Genomic DNA, 17458 nt, shown 5'->3' on the forward strand with positions numbered 1-17458 from the left:
GAGGTAAACTGTGCAATCCCTTGTGAGTTCCTTTTGTCTTTTGACGGCATACGTGCCTCTCTTGATATTTTTTTCTCACATGCTAAAAAAGGAAATCGATGAAAACAGGACAATGTCAGGCTGGAAAAACTGAGGGGTGTAATCTTAACTGAGCAAACAGTACACAAAGAGAGCTGTGTCTAAAGTTCATTTGTCCTTGGCATTTCTGCTCACTCACTTCCCATGCAGTGATGCAATACTATAGTTGTTTCAGTGGGTTTACACTTCCTCAAATGTGCCAAAGGCAGTGCACTTACTCTCTGTAGTGATAAAATGAAACCAACTCCATATTCTTGTAACTTAACACTGTCTTTGGTCTTACCTCCTATGGCAAACAGGTCGCCCGTAGATACTTTTACTTTTATTTTTGATCCATCAATGTAGAAACAACAACCACTTTCTTGCAATGTCTCCTCATGAAACCTTGAAGAAAGCCCATGCTACATATTTCTTTTCCCACATGAATAAAATAGAGGGGTAATAAGCATTAAAGGCAGCTTTGTCGGAGAAACTCCACATGAAAGGACCCACAGTTTAAGTGACCATCTGTAGCTGAAAGTTATGCAAACAGAACCTCAACTCAGCACTAAACAATGAATATGATATCAACGCTGATATACTGAGGGTTCGCTGGAGGAAAATACCACACCGTTCTGTCATCCCGTAACATTTAAAGAAAAATCACATTACGTCATCGACAAAATGTACAGAACAAACCACAGATTAATGTCATGAAAGTGAGATGGGAAACACACAGGTGTTTCCCTTCCCTGCAGAACAGTACTGTACTTACGTTCTTAACATGATATTTGTGTGCTGGCTCTTGCAGAGTTTTAAAGACAAGGGTGCTGTGATTAAAAGATATTTAAAAAAACAGCATTATGGAAAAGACTTGGGGAAAAGGGATTATCTTCTAAAATACCTCCGACTGATTCCAAAGAATATGAATGACTGCAAAAGTACTCCCTGTGAAATGTTCTGACAAGAGTTTTCATGATACTGTAAGTCAGCTTGTCTTCCAAAAGCAGCATGCCTCAACAACTAAATGAATCAAGGCTCCGGGAAACACAGGGCTGCTTCACGTTTCATTCACCCTAAACCACAGTGTGGGAGGTTTTCATTCTCTTGAGTTCAGACCAGCTGCAAGTACACTCTAAGATCCGGTACTCGTAAGATTGCACAAAACATTATTTAGGCAAAAATGTGACACAGAAAACGTGCAGCTGTAAATTTCTTGTTACAACATGCTCCAGTTCGAATGAGCCAGCTCATTTGTCTCTCCATTACAGCAGCTGGCAGTGCAGTTCTTTGAATGTGACTGGAATAAAACTTGCAAGAATAATGTACTTTCCCCATTAACGTCTGCGTGTCTGTCTGTGATTATGTTCTTCTTCCAGTAAACAAAAATGCTACATCAGCTTGAAGTGCTTTGACAAGTAGTCTTATGAATTAGCACTGCCTACTTACAATTAAGTCATGTACAAAAAATAATCTGGAACATTAGTACTTGCTTTTTCAACCATAAAAACAACAGAACGCTGTTTAAAGCTAGTTTGACTGGGAGAAAATAAAATATCACAACCTATTTTTGACTAAATACCTCGATATCAATATTGCAATGATATGTTAGCGTTGACTGTGCTTTTACAAAGGATTTACACAATGAGATTTTTGATAAATAATCATAGGCAGACAATAGAACAGTTTGATGAGTTCAGAAAATTACATTACTTACTGTACCACAGCCTTAAACACAGAGAAAAGACAACACTTACAATCTTACGATATATTTAGATATTTAGATATAATATGAACATATTGCCCAACCCTAAGTGTAACCCTAAATAGATACACTACTAAGTATAGCCAAAGATACTGGACCACCGTCTTTGGTATAGCCTTGTCGTGAAAAAGGTTAATACGGTATTCTCTCCTTCTGCCCAGCAGTCCCCTTAACATGGTTTACAGTCAATTTAAGTATCCATATTAGCACTGTTGTTTGGAGATGACTCAAACAGTGCAAACAACCCTGCGTCCCTTCTCAAAACCAGAGAACAGAGTCAACATTATAAAGCTTGGACTGGAAAATGACTTGCCTGCTCTGAGGAGAATCAACTGGCCCGGCTTTCAAAATAAGTTATCTAAGATAAGCATTGATATAAATCATGTGACAGCACGATCAACAGTCTAAATTTACACTCAGCTACCAGTTTATTAGGCACACTTAGTTAGCCTAACACAGTCTAACAGAACAGTCCTGTTAAGTATCGTCCCCACATGAGGGTTATAATGTTCTGCTTTTGTTGTAACTGGTCTAGAAAGGTGTTGATTTAAGAATGAGGGAATCACCTTCTCTGCACCATATTGACAGAATCCAGACCTCTTCAGGTGTTGACTCAATTTAATGGCCATGCAGCAAGAATGTAGTCTGTGGAGTTGTTTAACAGCAATGCATTTTACTGAGGTGCGTTTCTCACATTAGAGACACACCTCAGTATAACTTAATACAATTCAAGAGCACCCAAACTTGCAGCTTCAGAAATGAGCATAAAGTTGAATCAACATCTCTCGAAAACAGTTTAGATTTAACTCCAACCGATAAATGAACCAGGCCATTATATTGACCAATATATATATTATATTGATTGGTCTATCACATTGGTAAGTATCTGCAAATGTGTAAGAAATTGCGGTTCACAAATGCCAGTTGTATGTTTGAGCAAGGGCATAGTTTTTTTCCAACACTGGAGAGAGGGGAACACATATATTGGTCCTCCAATTTTGAGCATCAAACACTTAGGCTAGAGATGCACGCAAATACTGGCATGTCGTCGGTATAAAAATTATTGTATTTCATGAGTATGGTTGCATAATAGGATGTTAATTCTAATACAGGAGATACTTGATGATCGCTAAGACGCCGATCACACAGAAAGCGTTTTGCGGGTTGCAAAACTCAAGGCACACTCGAGGCCATTGGTAAAAAAAAATAATGCTTGCTGCCTTTTTATTGTTGCCAGGTAACCACCTCATCACCTCCTTACCCTAACTATCTCATGTTATCAATCTACTGTTTATTTTATTTCACAGAAATTAGTAGCTAGCTACTAAAATATTCAGGCAGAGGGTACTTGCTGTAGCTCAGCAAATAGTTTGTTGGACACAGATAAAAGGAGATCTGTGTGGGTACATGGACCCTAAAAAAGAGGGTGGATCATGGGGAGTACCACCAGTTGGTCCAGGAGCTTCTCCTTGATGATGGCCATTTCCAGGCATATTTTACAATAACTAGAGGGCAGTTTGACAACCTGCTGTCTATCGTCCTGCCGTATAGCTCTGGGTGTCCAGCAACCCCTACCACCAGTTTCTCCTCCTTTGTTTACCTTATGTAAACTTGTTGTCATGACCACCACAGAAGGCCCGCCTCTCAAAACATCGGATTGGACAAGATAACATGAGGCGCTTTTCCACTCTGAGTTGAGTTTTTCCAACTCGAGGAGTTAAGAGTGCTTCTGCTACAATGTCAGGCACCTAGAGCGCAGAAATGCGAGGCGTGTCACAACGCAAAAAACACAGGCAAAAAGCCTAATTCTCATGAAAAATAATTACAAAAAGCTGCCTCCAGCTGCTAAAACGCTTTCTGTGTGGTCAGGCCTTACATTAGATGGGGAAAAAAGTGGATATATCCATACCAGTATTGGTAATCGGCAAAATTAGTTGTTATATATCGGCATATTGGATATCGATATCATACATCCCTAACTTAGGCCTAATTTCATGCATTCTGGTGAATTTTTATGCACCAGTTTGTGCCATTTCTGCATCAAGTTATGGTGTAAATGACTTAATATTTGTCAAAAATAAAAGTTATATTCTACTTACACGTTTTTGTTTTGGGGGACAAATGCACACGTAAATATTGAGGAGTACGTGTCCCCTGAATGCCCCCCAAAATCTACACCTATGTGTTTTTAGGTAATGTGTAACAGCGTCTTTATTACACAGCTTGTCCCCCAGAGTAAACTTATTACTAAATAAAGGCATCCTTATCAAAAATGATTGTTTACACTATGTTTAAATATGAAAGGAATAAATATTGGCTAATATACTATTGTTTTTAAAAATCTCAGTAACAAATCCAAAATCAACCTGGCTCTTATCAAAACGCCTTTAAGAAAAACTAATCACTTATAACCCTCATGAAGGTAGGATTTATTGCAGGGCTGTTGAGTATGAATAACATTACTTCAGTTTCAGATAGTTGTACCCAATACACTAGCAGCTAGGTGTTTATAAATCTGTAGTGAAACATCACACCTGTCAATTCATCAGGCTGATATTTCACATCAAGTGTTTTGCTCAACATTCACACAACTGTCAACCACACAAACAAAAGTCTGTGATGTATGGTAAACACAAACTTTTCTATGTTTGCTGTTGTATAGTGTAGTTTAGCAGCTCTATCACAGACCAGCTGATGTAGAGTTAACTTATTGCTAAGCTAACCGTAACAGGAGTCAGTTTGCAGGAACTTCATGACACAACAATTACCGCTCGTGTGACACACTCACACACACATACAACTTACTCTGCCTGTTGTCTTCTGATGTGCTGTCTGCTTGAGATTCCCAAAATCAACACAGGTCTGTCTGTCTGTCTGTCTGTGAGGTCCCACCGACTCAGCCCGGGTTAGCTAGCTGACGTTACGCCACAGACACGGACCAACGGCTCGCGTTATCTGTCAACAAAGTCCCGTTGCTTCGCTATTTGCCCTGTTAACTGCCATTCCGTCGGTCCTCACGTCTTCTCCTGACCTATTTTCATTTTCCGCTTCGTACCGACTCACTTTGTAACTCCCAATGAGCTCATTACTGTTTGCCCGACATGACGTTTGACTTTAGGTGGAGAATGTGACTGTTAACGAACAGTACTACTTCCCTGACTCACGCGCAGTTGTCTCCCCTTATGAGTCGATGATGATGATGATGATGATGGTGGTGGTGGTGGTGGTGGTGGTGAAGGCGGAGCAGGATGTCTCCAATCGGGCTGAAGCCTGCTGTCTGACCCCCTGACTGGGTTTCCTCTGTGCTTGACACGAAAGTAGTTTTCTAGTATCCTCCGTAGAGTTGAGGAAGTCGTGTAGCCTATATTTACTCAAGTAACGTTACTTTACTTAAGATCAGTTACTGCTACTTTACTTATACTTTAGCCCTTTTCCACTACATTTGATAAGAAAATATAGTAGCCTACTCCACGGACGGTACCTTTATTTGATAGTGGGCTAATAGCTTCTTTCAGGTCATGATTTTACAACATGTAATGAGCATAGTATAGAAGAGAAAGAACTTTATTCATCCCTGAAGGGAAATTCAACTGTCCAGCAGCTTCTAAAAAACAACAACCACACGTCAGATAGACATAAAATAAAATAAGTTAAAATAAGTGCATGAATAGAAATTAAAAATCTAATTGAAATTAAATTAAAATTGCCCATTCTGGGGTGTCAGTGGCTTAGTGGTAGAGCAGGCGCCCCATGTACAAGGTTGTTGCAGCAGCGGCCGGGCTCCACTCCAGCCTGTGGCCCTTTGCTGCATGTCACTCCCTCTCTCTCTCCCCCTTTCATGCTTGTCTGTCCTATCAAATAAAGGCTAAAAATGCCCCAAAGAATATCTTAAAAAAAAAATGAAAAAATGTCCATTCTACAGTCCAGTCCAGCTGTGGCTAAGGTGCTGTGTGTGAGTGTGTGTGACTGGATTCAGGAGGCGTTAAACGGTCTTATTGCCGTGGGGATGAAGGATCTCCTGAAATGCTTTGTTCTGCAACTCAAGCCCTTTTTAGATAGGAATTGTGCAAATTTGCAGGAAAGCCCAATCAGTCTTCTTTCAGCATTGACAGTGTAAAAGCAAAGTCGGGGAGTGCGGCAAAATGCCGCCTACCTACTTTTGTTTATACAGAATGCGCCTTTTTCGGGGCAATGGGGGCGTGAGCAAGTAACAAAATGTGTAGCTCGGCGTGTGACGTAAACAGTGACGTGAGAGGGAAGCCGCGGCTGGTCAGTCCTTCGGCAATTCTCTCGTAAGTTGGCCCGTCCTTCACCGTCCCGTCATCTGACTGTCCATGGCCTCTTCATTTGTGAGGACAAGGAGGGCGCACAATTCCTTGTCTCCCCAGTTGCTCATCTTTGCAGTGTCTGTCAGGTTTGCGTTCCCCTCTTGCATCACCAACAGCTCCTCCCACAAGTTATCGACAGTCCCTCCCGTTACGGAAGGCCGCCTTGGTCCGTTTAAACTAAAAGGGTTGCGCCAATATGACTACCCTAAGAGGCGGAAAATTGGGTGCTTCGGAACAACTCGCCATTCCGCCTCTGTGTGTATAAACCATCGAACCTGGCTGGCAAAACGGCCCAACATTTGCAGAAAATCTGGCAGTGTAAAAGGAGCTTCAGTGAGATGAGCCAACTGCTGCAGCTGCTCCTCTGTCGCTCCAGGCGGCTGTGGAGAGGGAGTCTGCTATTGTCCATTATAGCTTTCAGTTCAGGTCCAGTCTCCTGCTGAGCACTGAGCCAGCTTTTTTAACCAGCCTGTCCAATTGCTTGGTGTTTTTGTCTGTCAGGCTGCCTCCCCAACACACAGCAGCGTAGAAAAGTGCACTGGCCACCACTGTGTGGTAGAACATGGTCAACATCTCCAGACACACATCAAAGGACCTCAGTGTCCGAAGCAAAAACAGGCAGCTCTGCCCCATCCTGTAGAGGGCGTCAGTGTTAGAGGGCCAGTCCAGCTTATCATCCAGGAGGACCCCGAGATATTTGTAGGTGTGCACCACCTCAATGTCCTCCCCCCCGTATGGAGACTGGTTGATGGGGTGACCCCTGTCTTCTGAAATCCACCACCATCTCCTTGGTTTTGGCTATGTTCAGGTGGAGACAGCACTTACTGCACCAGCCCCTAAAGGCATCCACAAGGACCCTGTACTCCTGCTCCTCATTGTTTCTGATACAAGCCACAATAGCTGTATCATCAGAGTATTTTTGTATGTGACAGGACTCTGAGTTGTATTTAAAGTCCGCTGTGTAGAGTGTGAACAGGAACGGTGCTTAAACAGTTCCCTGTGGAGCACCAGTGCTGCTCCTGACCATTCAAGAGACACAGCTTCCAAGCCTGACATACTGAGTTCAGCTCTGTCAGGTAGTCTGTTATCCAGAAGGTCAGGAAGCGATCTACTCCCATCCCCTCAAACCAGTCTCTCAGTATGGGCGGCTGGATAGTATTAAAAGCAACAGCATCAACATTAAAATACATCAGTCAAGTGCAATCTAGTGAAATGCGATCCATCAGTTCCAACATGTTTTACCATTTAAAATAGCGTATAGTATAAATATAGTTAAAATTCATTTTTTATTTCAACGTCAGCATTCCATACAAGCAATATAGTTTTTACAACATCGTACAAAGTTTTCATCTGCCATAATATCTATTCAGGTTTAAGACTAGCACAGTGAAGTGTTTAAGTGCAATAAGATATGTACCTGAGATTCAAACTTTCAGGGGAAAAGGAAGGAAATGAAATGCCAATAATGATAGAACGATAAATGTGTATTTGTGTACATACAAATATACCCGTTTGACTGCATGTACAATCATTAGTAAAAAGAGAAGAAAAAAAGGGAAAAGCAAGAGAAGAGAAAAACATTTAAATAAATAGAAAAAACTTAAAAATATATAAGTAGGATGGGAATAGAAAGGGGATATGGATTTTAGAGTTCCCTTACTGCATCAACAAACTTACTTCAGCCCAGCCAACATTTGTACGCAGGGCCCATCTAGGTAGTAAATGGGCTGAAAAATGGGCCCTACGTTGGACTGTCCACTGGTTCCATATTGGCCCTGTGACATTTAGTGGGTTTACTCAAATAAGATGCCCATTTCAGACCCATATCCACTTTGATCTCAGGTAGCCCCAGCACGACCCATGTTGGGCCCACTTGGGCAAACCCATCCATGTGGGCAAATGTCATGAGGCTAATATGGAACACATGGACAGTCCAATATAGGGGCAAATTTTCAGCCTATTTACTACCTACATGGGCCCCACACACAAATGTTTTCTAGGAGGACTCCACTTTTTAATAGATTTTAGTCTTTGCAACCTCAATGCATATGTGATTGGTTCAATCTCACACAGTTCCCATATTTGTTTAATCTAGATGTTGTATGTTGGAGGTTCAGGATTCAACCATCTAACTGTGATACATTAAATCGCAGCCTGCAAGAGGATTTGTATTGGATACATTTTTGCCGTCCCCCAAATCGATCCCTCCCTCGGATCGCTCCGAGGAAAATCATCCTTGGATCTTTGGGGATATTTTGATGGAACACTGCTTTCATGGCATCTGACACATCCTTTCAAAAGTTGCTTAACTTTGGGCAGGACCAAAAAATATGAGTGTGGTTTCCAGTTTGTGGGCCACATTTTCTCCAACACATCTTGTTGTCATTTTCCATTTAAACTCTCAAATGTGCCTCACTGCACATTTCCCTCCAGGTGTCTGGTGATATGTCAGAGTTCGATTCGATCTCCCATTTCTCCTTCATTTGTAAGCTGTGTTTTTGGGGTATTTGAGAGGAGTACTGAGTATAATTTAGCGATTACTCTTCTAACCTCATTCCGGATTTGGATTCTTGTGATGAACTGTTCTGTTGGAGTTGGTTTTTATAATAAGAACTTTTTATATTTACAGTTTATTTTTCTGAAAATAATTTTACTTTAGTAACAATTTTAAGAAAAGGATTTTTACTTGTGCTAGAGTATATCTATACTGGTGCACTGCTATACTTCCTCCACCACAGCACCAAGCACAATGCATGACAAAGACGATATATAATATACATATAATAATTAATGGTATATTGTATATAAATCATGCATAGTCCTCTGGATATTTTCCAAGTAAGTTCTTACTTACCTTACTGTAAAACTTCAATTAATAGCCCGGCCTATTATTTGCTTAAATCGCTGAAATCAACAGGCTTATATTTGGGCCCACTTGGGCAAACCCATCCATGTGGGCAAATGTCATGAGGCTAATATGGAACACATGGACAGTCCAATATAGGGGCCATTTTTCAGCCTATTTACTACCTATATGGGCCTCACACACAAATGTTGGCTGGGAGGACTCTACCTTTTTATAGATTTTAGTCTTTGCAACCTCAATATATGATTTGTTCCATCTCACACTGTTCCCATATTTGTTTAATATAGATGTTGTATGTTGGAGGTTCAGGATTCAACCATCTAACTGTGATACATTAAATCACCGCCCCCAAGAGGATATGTATTGGATACATTTTTGCCCTCCCCTTAAACCGTTCAGGGATTGCTCCGAGGAAAATCACCCTTGGATCTGAAAGACAGCTCTTCAGAGAGAGCATACGGCACTCGAGGATTAAGGCACCTGCCATACTGACACAACTTTATCCTGTATCCTTAAAACAATACTGACAACTTGGATGAATTTTATGAAAAACCTCTTGATTCCTGTGATCTGAGGACCCTTACAGACTAAAGGAATATGAATAACTTACAGGGTAATCGAGGGATGGACACACAATCTGAGGTAGCCAACAACCCGCTTTTACACATCCAAAGATCTTCTATGAAAAAAATGAACTGCTTGGCAACCAGACCAGGCGTCTATTTGAGACAGGTGTTCATTAGTCAAAATGTGTAGCCACGCCAGGCTAGTAAAAGGGACTGGGCACTTAGTTGGGACAAGTCTTTTAATTGAGGTTTTACGTTTATTTTGTAATGCAGAAGTGTAGCAAGCCACTGCAAAACCAGGAAACCTATGATCCTTGAAGTTCCCATCATTTTCACTTCTTTGCCAGTAACTCCGCCCTGCATTGCTTCCTTTTCTGTTATTTTGTGCAGAGACCTGAATAAATTGAGCATCACACATGGAGAACAGCACATCAAAGGAACTATTGTGTTCTCTCTTGGGGATGGGTGGAAGCAGTTTTTGTGAATATCTGTTCTGTTTATGCAAATTAACAAAAACCCAACAAACATATTTTTGCCTTGATATGTATATTGGATTAGTTTGTTGGATTTATTGGGAAATGTGCTACAAGCATTTTATGAAAACATGCAATGGACCTGTAAATTGATACATATTTGGTCACAGATCCCCTTTTGATTAAATTTCACTTCAGGGACCTCCATCTGAAAAGGCTATGGTTGTTAGATATGATTAAGACCAGAATTCTGTAGTTGTCAACGATAGTTGAGGATATAACCATGGAGGAAGCGAAACTCATGTTTAGTCACTCTTATGACTCTTACTCACATTGGGCTTGCTTCTATAGTGAATCAAATAGTGAAAATAAATGTTCCTCATTTTCTGGGGACCCCTGGAATTCCCTCGAGAAGCCCCTAGGGACTGGGTGTCCCCGGACCGCTGGTTGAGAACCACTGATCTATATCGTAAGAGGTCAAACCAGGTGATGCAGAAGAGTGTGCAGACAGACTAAAAATGTTCTCACAATGTTGAGTTGTGAGACATGTTTGACTGCACAGAAATACTTATGAAGAGACCTCAGACTCTGTTTGGACTTGTAGGTCAAAATTCCAATTTAGAGTCTCCCATTAACCTAACCTGCATGTTTTTGTACTGTGGGAAGAAACCTGAGTACCTGGAGGAAACCCACGCTGATACAAGAAGAACATGTAAACTCTGCACACAGGTTCACACACCCCACCCTGGAATCAAGCCAAGAACCCTCTTGCTGTGAGGTGACAATGCTAAGCACTGCACCGACATGCTGAAAAGATAAAGAAAGATAAACAACCTTATCACAGTACATTTTTTACCCTATTTGCAAAATGGGATGGTGGGGTCTTTTTTACACTTTAAAACTACAATTATTAGCATGAAAGCTGAATATTTTTCTTTACGGTACAGTGGTGTATTCATGGAATGATGTGATTATGGAGGTGGTGTGACTGGCAGTCAGTTAACCCATGGATGGATATCTGAACAGGCCCACCAGACACAGGCCTAGGGGCCCAAAGTGTCAGGGCCCCCTGCTTACCTTCACCTGCAAAACATCACACAAATGAACAGAGACACAAGAAGACCACATGACATGCAAAGAAACTGCAAAGAGACACAAAATAACCACAAAGAGATGCAAAAAGCAAAAGCACCACAGTCTGAGTGTCTTGCTCCTACAGTATGTAGAAGATGTAGTGACGGCCATGAGTTAACCTCATCATCACATAGGGAACATGTTCCCCTTAATATTTAGAGCATGACCCCTGCAGTGAAATGGAAATAGCAGAGGACTTTCATTTACACATTTACACCACAAATTTGTTCATAAAACTTCACTAGAATGCAGGAAATTGTGTGTTAGATGCTCAAACTTTTCTGGTGGAGGACCCCTTGACCCTGCATTTCATACGTGTCCACCACCAATGTTGAAACAAAACTGCTTCCTCTTGGTTTTGTGTGTACAAGTTCTCTTTTTTTTGGCCATATTTATTCCCAGTTTACTTGCCTGACACTTCTCGTTCCGGAGAAGACCAACAAGAGCCATATCATCCCATATTTGAACAGCTTGACTAATTTATTTACTTGCATATTTTTTGGCTACTGAATTGTATTATTTCAGTGGGTGGGTTCTCACAATATCATCTGAGGACCAATCAGTGCCTAGAAATCCTGGTGAAATAAAGGTACTGAAGGAGTTAATTAGCTCACGAGCTCCTGCGCAGCACACACACACACACACACACATACTGCTGTTTCCATTTAAGATCCTCAGTCAGCAGAAAGCCAGAGGAAGTCGAGATGACCATTGCTTAACCGCTGAATGATACAGCTCCTTCTACATGTGTAGCTCATTAACGTCTTTTTTTCTGACAGTAATTGTGGTTAAAGTGACAGGCATCAGATGAATAGAGACTCACTGTGCTCTTTGAGTAAAGTGTGGTTTTCAGGCCAGTGGATCCATCATCACGGGAAGAGCCTTCAGTAAAAGGTGGGGCTGCATCATCACATCCATGTGTGTTCTTTCTATCTGGTATTTGGGAGTGTGGTGCATAGAGTTTTGCTTAATTGCTTAATTGTTGACCATAACTGTCCCTTGGTAATGATGAGGGATGTGGGAATTGTGATTTGGCTGAAAACCAGAAGTGCCTTAACTTTTATCACACTTCAAATTCAAACATGTACTCACACTGTTCAACTAGAGGAAGCAGGAAAGGAAGGAGGAAGCAACCTTTTTGAAAACACAGATAAATGGAAAAACAGTCTGTATTCCATTTCTAACAAACTGTGCACCAAATATTCTTTCAAATCCACACAGACACATCATGTCAAGCTCCTCTGACACCCTACAGTTTCGCTTCCCCTCCCACGGTGACTCAATCCTCAGCAAAATGAAGACTCTAAGAGAGGAACACTGCTTCTGTGACATCACGCTCCTCCTTGGGGATCCACAAGGTGCCACTGTCCAGCCTCCGTACTTCCACGGTCACAGAGTGGTGCTTGCAGCCTCCTCGGACTTCCTACGTGACCAATTCCTACTCCATGAGGGCCAAGCCGAGCTGAGCGTGGGTGTTGTTTCCAGTGTGGAGGTTGGCGAGAGACTTCTCCTGTCCTGCTACACTGGGCTCTTAGAGGTACAATATGATCTACTGCTTTCTAAACAGAGCAGAACATCCCATGTATAAATCATTTTACAGCAGGTTTCCTCTTGCACAGTTCAATCGAGATGACATGACTGCAAAACAGATTGTTAGAACAAACAACATCAAAGGTTACAGTCAAAACAAACAGAAATAAGGACCAACATTAGAGTGTGTGATGTGAAAGTTAAAGATGACTGAGACGACTTTACTCACACGTAGTTTTGTTTTTGTGTGTGTCTTTAAAGTGTGCAGGTAGAAGTTTCGCTTTAACCTTGTGTTGTTAGTTGTTTTTCCTGTGATATTATTACCCTGGTGTCCCGTAGGTTCCTCTGAGGGAGCTGGTGAGATACCTGACTGCCGCCAGTGCACTTCAGATGAGCCAGGTGGTGGAGAAGTGTGCCCAGGCCATTTCTCAGTATCTCAGTCCCTCACTGGCTTTCTTGAAATTGGAGAGACACAGTACCTGGCCAGGCTTCCAAAATCAGGAGGAAAAGGATACAGCCAAGCCTGGCACCAGCAACCAGGAAGCGAGTACAGAGGACGGGGGAGTGGTTGTTTTCCAGTCGAGGGTCAGCCAAGGAGGTGAGGTGGATGTACAAGGACTGAGAGAGGTCAGAGATGATGGGAGGGTGGTTATAGCCAAAATAGAGTTATCTGAAAATGTAGCATGTTGTCTCGATACCCTGGAGTCAGAGGAAGGCGAAGACATCCGGCCTGTTCACACAAACAAGCCATCCTGTCAAATTTGTCACATCAATGGTGCTGAAGTATGTGAGCTGCCCCCTCCCACAGCTGTCCAAGATCATTTGTCGTCAACAAGCAGAGGAAGTTTTGCTCAACACAAAGATTGGGTGGACAGTACCCAGAACCACAATGAAAGCGCAGGGGAGGAGCAAAGAAAAGAAGGAGAAATGTTCCTGCTGGAACTGCAAGATTATGAAAAGCTGATGGACTCAAATCTAATTCCCCTCTCTGCAGCACATTTGCCAACGAGTGATTGTTCAGGAGACGAGCTGACAGAAGATGCACGCAGCATATTGGTGCAGAGGCCGTACCTGTGCAGGAGGTGTGACAGGGTCTTCCAACACCTGGAGAGCTATGTGGGCCACCTGAAGGAGCACAAACAGTACTTGTGTTTGGTCTGTGGCAAAGGCTTTTCTCAGAGGAGCAGCCTGACCTGTCACATACGCATCCACACTGGGGTCAAGCCTTTTCGCTGCCCGCTGTGTCACAAGACATTTTCCAAAAAGGCCACGCTGCAAGACCACCTCAATCTGACCACAGGGGATAAGCCCAGTAAGTATCGATACTGTGCTGTGCACTTTGCGCATAAGCCAGGCCTTAGGCGCCACCTAAAGGACAGTCATGGTAAGAGCCTGCAGGACATGCTTGAGGAGGCTGTGCACTGAGGATAGCAGTTTTAGCACAAGTGGTGTTAACAAAGGAGGCTTAATAGTTATCTATTTCTATATTACATTGAGAACATGTCATATAAGGTATCAGGAAGCACATTAAGCTACATAACACAGATTGCCCTGAGCTTAAAAATATTTTTATTGCAGATTTTCATATTATACAATCAGGAGACTGTATCACACCTACCTGCATGTACCTACCTACCCAGCCCACCTGCCCCCCTGACCTGCAACTCTAAATTAGAGTCGGCCATTTTTGACATTTGCCAATGAGGAAAAGCACACAAAGGAACAAAACAAGAGCAGACAGACAGAGAAACACAACCACGCAACAAGTTAAGAGATTAGACAATGAAGGGTTACATTCTCAGCTTTTATATATCTTACAGATGTGAAGAAAGGCTGCCAAGTTGCAAAAAATCTCTAAACAATTGGGGCTGCAAAAATTAAATAAATAAATGACTTTATAAATAAATTAATATGCCATTACATGTACCAGAAAAATAGAAGAAAATAAATGTGGGCATTAATTAATTGATAAAAATGTGTCTTAAATTGATTTCTCTGTTGTAATTTCCTTTACTGTCACTTACTTTTATTAATTACTCATCATCAATATATTTTTTAAGATTCTTTTACAAAGATAAAAACCTTGTACACATACAGTACAGGCCAAAAGTTTGGACACACCTTCTCATTCAATGCGTTTTCTTTATTTTCATGACTATTTACATTGTAGATTCTCACTGAAGGCATCAAAACTATGAATGAACACATGTGGACTTATGTACTTAACAAAAAAAGGTGAAATAACTGAAAACATGTTTTATATTCTAGTTTCTTCAAAATAGCCACCCTTTGCTCTGATTACTGCTTTGCACACTCTTGGCATTCTCTCCATGAGCTTCAAGAGGTAGTCACCTGAAATGGTTTTCCAACAGTCTTGAAGGAGTTCCCAGAGGTGTTTAGCACTTGTTGGCCCCTTTGCCTTCACTCTGCGGTCCAGCTCACCCCAAACCATCTTGATTGGGTTCAGGTCCGGTGACTGTGGAGGCCAGGTCATCTGCCGCAGCACTCCATCACTCTCCTTCTTGGTCAAATAGCCCTTACACAGCCTGGAGGTGTGTTTGGGGTCATTGTCCTGTTGAAAAATAAATGATCGTCCAACTAAACGCAAACCGGATGGGATGGCATGTCGCTGCAGGATGCTGTGGTAGCCATGCTGGTTCAGTGTGCCTTCAATTCTGAATAAATCCCCAACAGTGTCACCAGCAAAACACCCCCACACCATCACACCTCCTCCTCCATGCTTCACAGTGGGAACCAGGCATGTGGAATCCATCCGTTCACCTTTTCTGCGTCTCACAAAGACACGGCGGTTGGAACCAAAGATCTCAAATTTGGACTCATCAGACCAAAGCACAGATTTCCACTGGTCTAATGTCCATTCCTTGTGTTTCTTGGCCCAAACAAATCTCTTCTGCTTGTTGCTTCTCCTTAGCAGTGGTTTCCTAGCAGCTATTTGACCATGAAGGCCTGATTCGCGCAGTCTCCTCTTAACAGTTGTTCTAGAGATGGGTCTGCTGCTAGAACTCTGTGTGGCATTCATCTGGTCTCTGATCTGAGCTGCTGTTAACTTGCGATTTCTGAGGCTGGTGACTCGGATGAACTTATCCTCAGAAGCAGAGGTGACTCTTGGTCTTCCTTTCCTGGGTCGGTCCTCATGTGTGCCAGTTTCGTTGTAGCGCTTGATGGTTTTTGCGACTCCACTTGGGGACACATTTAAAGTTTTTGCAATTTTCCGGACTGACTGACCTTCATTTCTTAAAGTAATGATGGCCACTCATTTTTCTTTAGTTAGCTGATTGGTTCTTGCCATAATATGAATTTTAACAGTTGTCCAATAGGGCTGTCAGCTGTGTATTAACCTGACTTCTGCACAACACAACTGATGGTCCCAACCCCATTGATAAAGCAAGAAATTCCACTAATTAACCCTGATAAGGCACACCTGTGAAGTGGAAACCATTTCAGGTGACTACCTCTTGAAGCTCATGGAGAGAATGCCAAGAGTGTGCAGAGCAATAATCAGAGCAAAGGGTGGCTATTTTGAAGAAACTAGAATATAAAACATGTTTTCAGTTATTTCACCTTTTTTTGTTAAATACATAACTCCACATGTGTTCATTCATAGTTTTGATGCCTTCAGTGAGAATCTACAATGTAAATAGTCATGAAAATAAAGAAAACACATTGAATGAGAAGGTGTGTCCAAACTTTTGGCCTGTACTGTATATACATGTATGCTCACACCTAGAAAGGGTACGCACACATACATATTGCAACAATACACAAACAGCACTTGAGTACATGAGAGTCCCTCCAGATGTTACAAAATGATCTTGTCAGGATGCAGCATATGATTATGGTCCTGTACAGGGTATAATTATGCTGTCCCAGTTTCATGCAATAAGTAAGATACATCATTGTGCTTAATATACTGAATGTATCGCCCCCACACTCTCTGAAATATTTCTTGTTTGTATATGTGATTTTTTTCCCAATGGTAAACGTAAAGACACATCTTTGAGCCACTGTGCAATACTCGGTTTGCCAGTCTTTTTCCAAACTCTCTTCGCTTGTAATATTCCCATTTTCATAAAGGTTTATGTTATGTCCTTCAGGGTATAAACCCAATAGGAAAAATGTTGGTTCCATCACTAGTCTCACTGACAAGATCTCCAGTATTATTACTCAGATTTTCCTATTTATTTACAATCCTCTTTATTTTCCCTTTTGTGAATTAATACATTCATTCATATAGTTTTTAACTGATTTAAAAATGTATTCATTTACATTTATTTTTGCTTTTTTTCCCTAAACCCAAACACTACCACCCCTAGTGGGGACCTTTTCCTTCTTCGTCTTTTTTTTTTTTTTTTTACTTTTTTACTTTACTTTTTTCCTCATTTTATATGTTAATTATTCATCATTGTCAGTGTCAGCAGGTGGTGATTACCTACAACACAACCAATAAACAAACAAACAGCATCACTCCATCATCACATAAACAGAAACAAACTAACAAACTAACAAAAAAAAACAGCAGACAAAAACTAAACAACATACCTAACATGACACATGGACAAATAGTCATACAATAGAAATTTCATATACAATAATTATAAACTAGCTTAACCGCAACAAATACAAATTGACTAAAAAAAGCATTCTTGAGGCGATAAGACTAAGAGTATAGTCCATTCACAGTTTTAAGTCTGGCTGCACATCTTTTCTCACCACCCCTC

The 17458-nt window shown here is 41.5% G+C and overlaps 1 protein-coding gene across 3 annotated transcripts in view; it reads left to right on the top strand.

Annotated features, from left to right (window-relative positions):
* LOC117269942 (zinc finger and BTB domain-containing protein 6-like) overlaps positions 1-17458 on the top strand; it is a 35899-nt gene that overhangs the window by 13712 nt on the left and 4729 nt on the right. Inside the window, exons 1-3 of one of the 3 annotated variants that reach the window (XM_078162400.1) lie at positions 11716-12083; positions 12411-12726; positions 13059-14031. In XM_078162400.1, coding sequence (XP_078018526.1) covers positions 12418-12726; positions 13059-14031 — 1282 coding nt within the window. In that variant the 5' untranslated portion in view covers positions 11716-12083; positions 12411-12417. Of the gene's footprint in view, positions 1-11715; positions 12084-12410; positions 12727-13058; positions 14732-17458 lie in introns of those variants that run through there. The other 2 variants (XM_078162398.1, XM_078162399.1) reach the window with 2 other exon arrangements.

This window comes from Epinephelus lanceolatus, chromosome 19, assembly GCF_041903045.1.
Source record: "Epinephelus lanceolatus isolate andai-2023 chromosome 19, ASM4190304v1, whole genome shotgun sequence".
Taxonomy (NCBI): domain Eukaryota; kingdom Metazoa; phylum Chordata; class Actinopteri; order Perciformes; family Serranidae; genus Epinephelus; species Epinephelus lanceolatus.